General features: G+C 40.5%; 1 protein-coding gene across 2 annotated transcripts in view; it reads left to right on the plus strand.

Annotated features, from left to right (window-relative positions):
* Nucleotides 1-12570, plus strand: part of LOC129841193 (integrin alpha-5-like) — a 58396-nt gene that overhangs the window by 15158 nt on the left and 30668 nt on the right. For both annotated transcript variants that reach the window (XR_008757290.1, XM_055909354.1), the window contains exon 2: nt 5773-5903. Coding sequence is in view for 1 of the 2 variants with exons in the window: in XM_055909354.1 (XP_055765329.1) it covers nt 5773-5903 (131 nt within the window). In the remaining variant the exon portion in view is untranslated. The remainder of the gene's footprint in view (nt 1-5772; nt 5904-12570) is intronic.

Below are 12570 nucleotides of genomic sequence, written 5' to 3' on the forward strand. Positions count from 1 at the left end.
AGAAATAGATGGGAGAGGTTGAGGGTAGAGGAAGGAGAGGACTAAAAACAAACAAAATATAACTATTGTAAAATAGCTTGTGTCCATAAAATGTATATGTATGTATAAGCTGGAAGTAGAAGTCTAAGTGTTGTTGTTCATTAGTTTACTCCAATTAAGGGAGGGTTGGTAAGGTTAGTGGAAAAAAATTAAGGAAAATATATTTTTAAAAGATATGTACAGTACCAGTCAAAAGTTTGGACACATCTACTCATTCAAGGGTTTTTCTTTGTTTACTATTTTCTACATTGTAGAATAATAATGAAGACATCAAAATTATTAAATAACACATATGGAATCATGTAGTAACCAAAAAAGTATTAAACAAGTCAAAATATATTTTATATTTGAGATTCTTCAAAGTAGCCACCCTTCGCCTTGATGACAGCTTTGCACACTCTTGGCATTCTCTCAACCAGCTTCATGAGGTAGTCACCTGGAATGCATTTCAATTCACAAGTGTGCCTTGTTAATTTGTGGAATTGCTTTCCTTCTTAATGTGTTTGAGCCAATCAGTTGTGTTGTGACAAGGTAGGGATGGTAGACAGAAGATATCCCTATTTAGTAAAAGACAAAGTCCATATTATGGCAAGAACAGCTCAAATAAGCAAAGAGAAACGACAGTCCATCATTTCAAGAACTTTGAAAGTTTCTTCAAGTGCAGTCGCAAAAACCATCAAGCGCAAAAACCATCAGAGGTAACCCAGAGTTACCTCTGCTGCAAAGGATAAGTTCATTCGAGTTTCCAGCCTCAGAAAACAGCAATTAACTGTACCTCAGATTGCAGACAAATAAATGCTTCACAGAGTTCAAGTAACAGACACATCTCAACATCAACTGTTCAGAGGAGACAGAATTAGGCTTTCATGGTCAAATTGCTGCAAAGAAACCACTACTAAAGGACAGCAATAAGAAAACAAGACTTGCTTGGGCAAAATATCAGGAGCAATGGACATTAGACCAGTGTAAATCTGTCCTTCGGTCTAATGAGTCTAAATTTGAGATTTTTGGTTCCAACCGCCTTGTCTTTATGAGACGCAGAGTAGGTGAACGGATGATCTGCGCATGTGTGGTTCCCACCGTGAAGCATGGAGGTGAAGGTGTGACGGTGCTTTGCTGGTGACACTGTCAGTGATTTTTTTTAAATTTAAGGCACACTTGACCAGCACAACATTCTGCAGCGATACACCATCCCATCTGGTTTGCGCTTGGTGGGACTATCAATTGTTTTTCAACAGGACAATGACACAAAACACACCTCCAGACTGTGTAAGGACTATTTGAACAAGAAGGAGAGTGATGGAGTGCTGCATCAGATGACCTGGCCTCCACAATCACCCTACCTCAACCAAGTTGAGATGGTTTGGGATTAGTTGGACCGCAGATCGAAGGAAAAGCAGCCAACAAGTGCTCAGCATATGTGGGAACTCCTTCAAGACTGTTGGAAAAGCATTCCTCATGAAGCTGGTTGAGAGAATGCCAAGAGCATGCAAAGTTATCAAGGCAAAGGGTGGCAACTTTGAAGAATAAAACATATCAATTAAATTTTGATTAGTTTAAATGGCTGCAGGGTGAATATTGAAAAAACTGGAAAATATGTGCACATTTTCAAACGGCCTCTTAAGACATTTTTGATCTTACAATATGCATATATTTACTACTATTGGATAGAAAACAGTCTCTCGTTTCTAAATACGTTTGAATTATTTCTCTAAGTGGAACAGAACTATTTTTACAGCCCATTTCCTATCCGGAATTGAGATTTCCAAATGCGATGTCTCTCTTTAAGACCTTGTCTATAAAAGGTCATGTCACTTAGGACCGTAGAAACACGTCATACGCCTTCATCTGGGTGTAATGCGGAAGTGAGAGAAGAAAGCAGTTGAATATCTCTTCCAGGGGCTGAACACAACATCTTGTAATGAGACCTGCGCACTTCCAAAAAATTTCTGGGCACGATTTAGAAAATGGACTCGGCTCATGGAAGACGCTCGGTAAAGGTGAATATGATCTCTGGCTACGATGTTATTTGATACATGTCACAAAATCATCCTAAAGTATGTTTTTTCAATATACTTTAATTATATTATTGAAATTTATTCTGGACTTTAGACGTGATGTGACGCAATAATTTTTTGAAGAAAGAGAGATTAGCGCCGCACGGCCATTGTGCTTGCTAATACAAGATGGAAATATTTCGTTCTGGAACCCAACTAAAGACTGTACTGGACAATGGACCCCTTTACAACATTCTGATGGAATATCATCAAAGATAAGGACCCAATTTGGGATGCTTTTTCATATATCTGTCGAACTGTGCTATGCTAGCGTTTGACTAGAATCAATGCTGCCGTATGCTAGCTAATGTTGTAAGCTAATATAACGATATATTGTGTTTTCGCTGTAAAACACTTCAAAAATCGGAAATATTGGCTCTATTCACACGATCTTTGTCTTTCATTAGCTATCCACCATATGTTTTTCTGAAATGTTTTATGAGGTGTAATTAGTAGTTGACGTTGGTGTCTGTATTTTCTCTGGCTTCTCCCGTGCGATTTCAGACTGTAGCTATGATGTAGCTATGATGGGAGCAGTAATGTAAAACTGATTTATAGCTAAAATATGCACATTTTATGAACAAAACATAGATTTATTGTGTAACATGTTATAGGACTGTCATCTGAGGTAGTTTTTTTCTAGGTTGTTTAGGTTGGTTCTAGGTTAGTTAGGTTGGCTTGTGCATGCTACTTGAATCATACTTGTGCTGCTCCTACATGTCTGTCCACTTTTTTATTTGGTGGTGAGCTAACATAAATATATGTGGTGTTTTCTCTGTAAAACATTTAAAAAATCGGACATGTTGGCTGGATTGACAAGATGTTTATCTTTCAAATGCTGTATTGGACTTGTTAATGTGTGAAAGTTAAATATTAAAAAAAAATAGATTTTGAATTTCGCGCCCTGCAATAGAGCTGGATGTTGTCATAAGTCTACCGACATCGGGACAGCCCGCCTAACAGGTTTTAATACTTTTTCGGTTACTACATGATTCCATATGTGTTATTTCATAGTTTATGTCTTCACTTTAATTATACAATGTAGAAAATAGTAAAACATAAAGAAAACCCTTAATTGAGTACACGTGTCCAAACTTTTGACTGATACTGTATATATTTACACAAAAATATATGGGGGATTGGAAATGATGCAGACAATTACATTGATGGAATCTACAATGTATCTGCAATATTAAAGCTGATCTACCCCCCCCCCCAAAAAAAAAATATGTGTTTCCTGTTTCTCCCACCTTCGCTCCCACGCTTCTCTCCCTCTTCTACCCCCTCACCCTTTTCCTCCCTCTATCAGTCCAGTAGAGTCGATGGAGATAAGAGCTAGCCTTTGCTATGATCTGCCCTTTATCCTTGATCTTTTCCCCGGATTCAGTACTGTCATCATCTGCTCTTTCTTTTTTGCTCAGAGGAACAACCTCCCAAATGATAACCTTAGTTACGCAAGTCTATTTCCTGAAACGGATCTAATGGGGAACGTTAAGACAGATTGGTGATGATGATGATAATGATAGGGCACCTCTAAAATGAGAGTTGGGGGACCTCTAAAATGAGGGTGATGCTCACACTGCATAGAGAGGATCCTTGTATTCACAAATGGTCTCAGAGTAGAAGTGCTGATCTAAGATCAGTTGTGCCTTTCAGATCATAATGCAAAATATAGGCGAGAACCAGATCCTAGATCAGCAATACCTCTTCAAAAGGCTTTGTGAAAGGCTGACAGCTGTATTTTGGGTGGGATTGGATCTCTGACCTATCTGAAAGTATTCAGACCCTTTCACTTTTTCCACATTTTGTTACGTTAACACCTTATTCTAAAATTGATTAAATTGTTTTTTCCCCCTCATCAATCTACACACAATACCACACAATGACAAAGCAAAAACAGTTTTTTAGAAATGTTTGCACATTAAAAAATAATGGAAATATCAAATTTACCTAAGTATTCAGACCCTCTACTCAGTACTTTTTTGAAGCACCTTTGGCAGTGACTACAGCATTGAGTCTTCTTGAGTATGAAGCTAGAAGCTTGGCACACCTGTATTTGTGGAGTTTCTCCCATTCTTCTCTGCAGATCCTCTCAAGCTCCATCAGCTTGGATGGGGAGCGTCGCTGCACAGCTATTTTCAGGTCTCTCCAGAGATGTTCGATCAGGTTCAAGTCCGGGCTCTGGCTGGGCCACTCAAGGACATTCAGAGACTTGTCCCGAAGCCACTCCTGTGTTGTCTTGGCTGTGTGCTTAGGGTCGTTGTCCTGTTGGAATGTGAACCTTCGCCCCAGTCTGAGGTCCTGAGCACTCTGGAGCAGGTTTTCATCAAGGATATCTCTATACTCTACTCCGTTTATCTTTCCCTCAATCCTGACTAGTTTCCCAGTCCCTGCCATTGAAAAATATCCCCACAGCATGATGCTGCCACCACCATGCTTTACTGTAAGGATGGTATTGGCCAGGCGATGAGCGGTGCCTGGTTTCCTCCAGACGTGACTCTTGGCATTCAGGCCAAAGAGTTCAATCTTGGTTTCATCAGGACAAGATAATCTTTTTTTGTCATGGTCTGAGAGTCGTTTAGGTGCCTTTTGGCAAACTCCCAAGTGGGCTGTCATGTGCCTTTTACTGAGGAGTGGCTTCCGTTTGGCCACTCTACCATAAAGGCCAGATTGGTGGAGTGCTGCAGAGATGGTTGTCCTTCTGGAAAGTTCTCCCATCTCCACAGAGGAACTCTGGAGCTCTGTCAGAGTGACCATCATGTTCTTGGTCACATCCCTGACCAAGGCCCTTCTCCCCCGATTGCTCAGTTTGGCCAGATGGCCAGCTCTAGGAAGTTCCAAACTTCTTCCATTTAAGAATAATGAAGGCCACTGGGTTCTTGTGACCTTCAATGCTTCAGAAATCTTTTGGTACCCTTCCCCAGATCTGTGCTTCGACATAATCCTGTCTCGGAGCTCCACGGACAATTCCTTGACCTCATGGCTTGGTTTTTGGTTCGACATGCACTGTCAACTGTGGGACCTTATACAGACAGGTGTGTGCCTTTCCCAAATCATGTCCAATCAAATGAATTACCGAAGGTGGACTCCAAGTTGTGGAAACAACTCAAGGATGATCAATGGAAACAGGATGCACCTGAGGTCAATTTCGAGTCTCATAGCAAAGGTCTGTAAATAAAGTATTTCTGTTTTTTTGTTTTAATAAATTTCCAAACACTTAAAAAAAAACTGTTTCCGCTTTGTCATTTGGTGTATAGTGTGTAGATTGATGACAAAAAAAAGTAATTTTATCCATTTTAGAATAACGTTAAAAAAAATGAAAAAAGTGAAGGGGTCTTAATACCTTCTGAATGCCCGGATCCATGAAGGGAGAGTAGCCAAATCATAAAAAAATAATTACTTGGGGCGGCAGGTAGCCTAGCGGTTGAGTGTTTGGCCAGTAACCGAAAGCTCGCTGGTTTGAAACCCCGAGCCGATTAGGTGAACAATCTGCCGATGTGCCCTTGAGCAAGGCACTTAACCTTAATTGCTCCTGTAAATTGCTCTGGACAATAGTGTCTGCTATATGACTGAAATGTTTATGCTTCCTGTACTCCCACTTGTTATTTTTGGATGCTGTATTTTTGCCCAACTGTGCACTAATGTTGTGTTTTTGTGTTATATTTGAACTTTATAGTGTCAGCATTCTGATTGGTGCTCCCAAAGCTAACACCAGCCAACCGAATGTCAACGAAGGTGGATCTGTGTACTTATGTCCCTGGAGCCAGGGCCAATCGAATTGCAGTGTCGTCCACTTTGACAATGAAGGTAAGGTACCGAGCTGAATAACCTGGTGATATTAGTAGTGAATGACTAGCACTACCGTAGAGCTAACGTGTCAACTATCCACTGTGTGATTCTCTCAGCTATTCCATCTCAGATCAAAGCCTTTGAGTAAATGCATTTGTTGATTATTTAACCTGTTTGAGGGGATGAGGAGAATGACTTTATTACTCCTTCATAAGAAAACAAGTAATATTACCATTCATTATAAAACTGGTTGTTTGGATCCTGGATGCTGATTGGACGAGCAGCGTTCTGACACATATATGCCTTTTAACAGTTCCATCGGAAAATGATCACTGCACCTCCATACGAATATCATGTTCATGTTGCTGTCCGAATCGTCTCTTGTATTTATTTAAACTCGCACATAATTTCCCCTTGCTTCCAGCCTAGAGGTGCCTAGCATTTAGTTTGGTACAGCGGGGGTTAATATAAGCCTCACTGTCTGCAAGTCCGACTTCGGAAACAATGTTTCACTTTTGAAATTTCGGATCTCTGTAAGTTAGTACCGTACATACGGTGCCCAGACGAGACAAAACAACTTTTTCTACGCCAGTCGAAATCACGCAAATACGACATTATCATGGATATATCCAAGTAAATACCAATAGAAAAAAAGCTCAAACAAACAAAAATCCAGCGTGTGTACTGTCATTCCAGGTTCAATGTTTGACGTGACTGAGTTAGCTGAAGTTGGCTAGCTAGCTAGCAAGTGACAAGAACGTTATGCAGCCTGCATAGCAACCATTTTGTTTAGTACGGACGACCAGTCCTTTCACGTCTGTAGCGATATGGCCAAAAGAACTAACAACCAGATTTTTGTCCGGACTATATTTTTGTGGAAGAATGAAAATGTATCAATTGACTTATCAAAATAAAGTTCTAACTAAAATATGTAATTCATTGTTATTGTAATATGTTGGTAACAGTTTTATAAAAGTGATAAGGCACGCGAGGCTCTGCTATCGTGTCGGGCAGAACAACGGTATTTACCTGTGACTGTATTAATGATATAGCACTGCCTCTTGTGCCGTGTTGTTTAACTAGTGGTTACAACATTTAACAATATATATATATATATATTTCACCTTTATTTAACTCGGCAAGTAAGTTAAGAACAAATTCTTATTTTCAATGACGGCCTAGTGGGTTAACTGCCTTGTTCAGGGGCAGAATGACAGACTTTTTTACCTTGTCAGCTCAGGGATTTGATCTTGCAACCTTTCAGTTACTAGTCCAAATCTCTAAGCAATAGGCTACCTGCCGCCCCAGCATTGTATTTCCTTGTACAAACGTCTAATACAAACGTCTAATGAATTTTCCGATTAACAATGTTAACGTCAGGTGTCATAAAGGTTTCATACGTACATTTGACAAAGAATGTATACCGCAACGCTTTCATAGCATACCTCCAGTTAAAGTTGGATTGTATATACATAAAAATGTGTCTTCAGCCATTAACCTGTTTGGGCTGCAGGGGCATTATTGAGTAGCCGGATAAAAGGTGCCCATTTCAAACGGCCTCGTACTCAATTCTTGCTCGTACAATATGCATATTATTATTACTATTGGATAGAAAACACTCTCTAGTTTCTAAAACCGTTTGAATTATATCTGTGTAAAACAGAACTCATTTTGCAGCAAACTTCCTGACAGGAAGTGGAAAATCTGAAATCGATGCTCTCTTCTAGGGGCTGCCTATAAAGGTCCTTGATATTTATTAGAATACATGCACTTCATACGTCTTCCACTAGATGTCGAAAGGCAGTGAGAGAAGAAATTGAGTGTATAACTTGATCTGGGCTCGAATAAATGCTCTTTGTATGACGTGTTCCTGTTCCTGTTTTCTGGAGAGCGCGCTAAGGGACCCGGTTTTGCCTTCTGTACAGCTGTCGTTATAGACGACTAATATCTCCGGCCTTGATTTTATTTGATACATGTGACAATATCATCGTAAAGTATGTTTTTTCAATATAGTTTCATTAGATTATTGAAATTCTTTCGGGACGTTAGGCGTGTTGCGTTGTCTGCGTTTGTTCACGAAGGAGAGCTTAGCGCCACTTTGCTAGCTTTCCATGCTAATTGACTGGAGAAGAGGACATTCTAAATCCAAACAACGATTGTTCCCGACAAAGGACCCCTTGTACAACATTCTGATGAAAGATCATCAAAAGTAGGACCCATTTTATGATGTTATTTCATATATCTGTCGAACATGTTGTACTAGTAGTTTGCGGCCAGGTTTTGGGCATGCTCTCGCCATAACGTAAACTGCATATCGTAATGAAGTTATTTTTAGAATTCTAACACAGCGATTGCATTAAGAACTAGTGTATCTATCATTTCCTATACAACATGTATTTTTTAGTTATGTTTATGAATAGTTATTTGGTCAGAATATGTGAGTGCCAGAAAAATATCCGGACGTTGTGGGAAAAAGATGCTACGTTAGCACAATGTATAACCACTGATTTCAGCTCTAAATATGCACATTTTCGAACAAAACATAAGTGTATGTATAACCTGATGTTATAGGACTGTCATCTGATGAAGCTTATCAAGGTTAGTCAAAAATTATATATCTTTTGCTGGTTTGTTACGATTGCTAACTTTTGCTGCTGGGGAATGGCTTGTGTTTCTGGCTATTGTGGTAAGCTAATATAATGCTATATTGTGTTTTCGCTGTAAAACACTTAAATCGGAAATATTGGCTGGAATCACAAGATGCCTGTCTTTCATTTGCTGTACACCATGTATTTTTCAGAAATGTTTTATGATGAGTATTTAGGTATTTCACGTTGGTGTCTGTAATTACTCTGGCTGCTTCGGTGCCATTTCTGACGGTAGCTGTGATGGTAGCTGCAATGTAAAACTGATTTATAGCTCAAATATGCAATTTTTTTTGAACAAAACATAGATTTATTGAATAACATGTTATAAGACTGTCATCTGATGAAGTTGTTTCTTGGTTAGTTTGGTTGGTTCTTGGTTAGTTAGGTTGGCTTTGTGCATGCTACCTGTGCTGTGAAAAATGTCTGTCCTTATTTGTATTTGGTGGTGAGCTAACATAAATATACGTGGTGTTTTCGCTGTAAAACATTTTAAAAATCGGACATGTTGGCTGGATTCACAAGATGTTTATCTTTCAAATGCTGTATTGGACTTGTTAATGTGTGAAAGTTAAATATTTACAAAAAATATATTTTGAATTTCGCTCCCTGCACTTGAAGTGGCTGTTGTCATATTGTGCGGCTTCGGGCTTGCAGCCATAAGAAGTTTTTAAAGAATAAGGCTTCTATTTGTGAGCTCACTGGCAATGATGACCCTGAGGTTATAGTGGCAAACCTCTGTCAAGGATTAGAGATTCTTCACCAACGATGCTCTGTTTTTATTTAAACCATTCTTTGAAGTTTCTCCTCCTGTGCTTAGTAGTGTGTGAGCCCTGTCTCATCTTCCCCCTTTCTAAAGCCCCTAGGTTGAGGTAAAGTTTAGTTAAAGCTCTGCATCCACTACATCCAGTGTCTCCACAGGACTTTGGTTGATTTCCTGCCTGGCTGGATTGAAGCCCAGTATTGTAACTTTAATTAGGTCAAAGCAATGGGCCAGGGTTCCGATCTAGAAACACGGTTACGACTGCTCTTAGAGTTTTGCTTTGGTACTGCAGTTTACTGACGCCCAGCTCAGGAACACAATTTCCATACACGGCCACATTGAGAAATCAGATTAGAAAATTCCTTTGTGCACAGAACATCCATTGAATTATTCAAATAATTGTTGCTGAGGCTTATTTTTTTCCCATCGCTCACAGCCCGAAGATATTAAAATGTTATATTCATCCAATGTCTGCTGTGTTTTTGGATGACATAATCACGCCGCTGCTGCTCGTGCTGCGCCCTGTGCGCAATGAGTGCATGTGATGTTGGTTCGTATAAACCGGATGCAACCCGGGTATAAACGGTCCATGAATCAGCGAATGCAAACATGAGTAGAAATCTTTGAGAACAACGGGCGGACATCTTGTACTCGGTCTCCAGTTGTTATTATACATCATTGGGCCAAAGTCATTATGGGGACAAGGACCCCTGGGCTGCCTGCCCTAGCTCTGCCTGCCAGTGAAGCAGTCACAGCCACATCAGATATAAGCAGGAAGTGATGTCCACAGTTTGAGGATCAGAGAGAGTGCGTTATCGCATACTCTCACACACATACTACATATTTCATATACACATACACACACTGGATACACACATACTCTGACACAAACACACGTGCACACCCATACACACATACTGTACATTACGTAGACACATACAGACACTGGATACACATATTCAGACACACAAACATGCATACACAAAAACTGGATGCACGCATTCTCGTGTACCTAAACTGTTTATAAGTACACAAAGATAGACACATGCACTGCTTACAAACACAAACTATGTACACAAACATGTACACATCCACAGGCTTACATATGCAGTCATGCCCACACACACACACACACACACACTAATATGTACACTCCCCAAATTGAAGGCACAGCTGATGTGATATGTGAATTCAGGAAATTAGCTGACAGCCGTTTTACACAGACAGACAGGTACAGTAGACACACACACACACACACACTGCCCCAGGCACTTCCTTTCCCAGTTTTTTTGCAGTTCAGCTTTTCCCATGCAGGTCTCTGGGTTCTAAAGGCATAGTGTGTACAGACTCCAGCAGCCAGCCAGACAGACAGACATAGGGCATTGCAGTGGTTAGGGAAGGTTAATGTCACCTGTCAAGTCCATGAGTCAGACAAGTGAATCAAACCACACACCCAAGTCTACTGCATTAAAGGAATGGTTCATCCACATTTCTAAATTTGTTCAGATTTTTCTTACCTTGTAAGTAGTCTATTGGCCAGGATTGTGTCACACCCTGATCTGTTTCACGTGTCTTGTGCTTGTCTCCATCCCCCATCAGGGGTCTCCCATTTGTTCCCATTATCCCCTGTGTATTTATACCGGTGGTTTCTGTTTGTCTGTTGCCAGTTTGTCGTGTCTAGTCAAGCCTACCAGCGTAGTTTTCCGTACTCCTGATTGCCTAGTCCCTGTTTCTAGTTTTCCCGGTTTTGACCTTTTCTGGCTGCCCTGAGCCCGCCTGCCATACCATTCTGCCTGCCCTGACCTCGAGCCTGCCTGTCCTCGACCTGCCTCTTGCCTGCCCATTGTCTATTAATAAATGTCAGAGACTCTAACCATCTGCCTCCTGTGTCTGCATTTGGGTCTTGTCCTGTGTCGTTATAGATTGACTGTCTGCCAGTGACGACACATGCTTTTTTAATGAATTTGGGTGAACTATCCCTTTAAGGAACATTTAAGGGTGTTCATAGCAAGGCTTGTCCTCATTCGTGTTCATTCTCTCTCAGCATGACTAATATATGCTGTAAGTTTGACCTAATGTTACCACCCAGGAATTTTGGGTGTACTCTCTCAAAGCCAGCTGCTCAGTGTTTTTGTCTGTCACATGAGACTGTTTTACCCCCCACGCCTTCACAAAACCGGGACCAGACTACGAAGGACAAATGTTTCGATTTCAGTAAAAACGCCTACCAAGTCCTGCTGAACAGTTTTATGTTTGCCAATAGCATGGTGGATGGATTAAGAGTTGAGGCTCGGAGACGGAGGTTTATAAAAACATCAACGCTAAAAACCCAAGGACACACATGGAACCATCTGACATGTAACAAGAACATCAAACAGGGATGACATGGGGGATCATGTTGAGACATAGTTACAATAGCCATCACTATGGTTGTTTGGAAGTTTTGCTCTCAAATAAGGAGTCACGCGATGATATGGTGTGTGGTCCTTCCCCTATGACTCGAGAAACCATGCAGTTTATTAGGATACAGAAGAAATAAGTTATGAACTTCGCAGGGTGATGAAAGTCCACAGTGATGAGCTTGATGCTGCTTTCCAATAAATATTGAGGGTCCTTTTCTGGTGACACAATACTTGACTGCCATTTGACAAATAAAACGATTCTCGCTCTTATCCATAATAATCTCATCATGTAAACACAAACTGTCCACCCGCACTGTATCTGCGAGCTATTGGCTAGAGCACCGGTGCCAAGACCAGAATAGGCACATTTGCTATTTAACGCAACTGTTTTTGTGACAAAACTCTCAGTAAAGTTGAAAATGCAATGGAAACAATTTCAACTTTATATTTTTATTTGGTACATTTTGTGTGCACTACGTCATCATGCACTGATTTCTGTCTGCAGCTAGTCCATTTAGTGGAAGCATAGCATTAGTGGGAAAATGCACATATTTTAAACTGCAATATTTTCTCTACGCCCTATGGTGAAATGTGTAGAATTGTGGGAAATTAACTCTAAAATGTACATTTCCCTCCGCTGTCAAGAAGGGAGTCGCTAAAATGTTTTGCTCGCAAATTGCCCCCCCCCCCCAACAAAATTTCACTTAGGGCCCACAAAAGTCTAGGGCCAGCTATGACTGCATGTGTGGGTATGGATATGAGTATGCAGACCCGCAAGCCACTTTGGCCCCTCATGATGAGTTCCATTTTTTTGTTGCCTCCAACCCATTCCTGCTTAGGCTATTAAATTCATAGAAGTATTGTATTATAAATGT

Source organism: Salvelinus fontinalis, chromosome 3 (genome assembly GCF_029448725.1).
Source record: "Salvelinus fontinalis isolate EN_2023a chromosome 3, ASM2944872v1, whole genome shotgun sequence".
Classification (NCBI taxonomy): Eukaryota; Metazoa; Chordata; class Actinopteri; order Salmoniformes; family Salmonidae; genus Salvelinus; species Salvelinus fontinalis.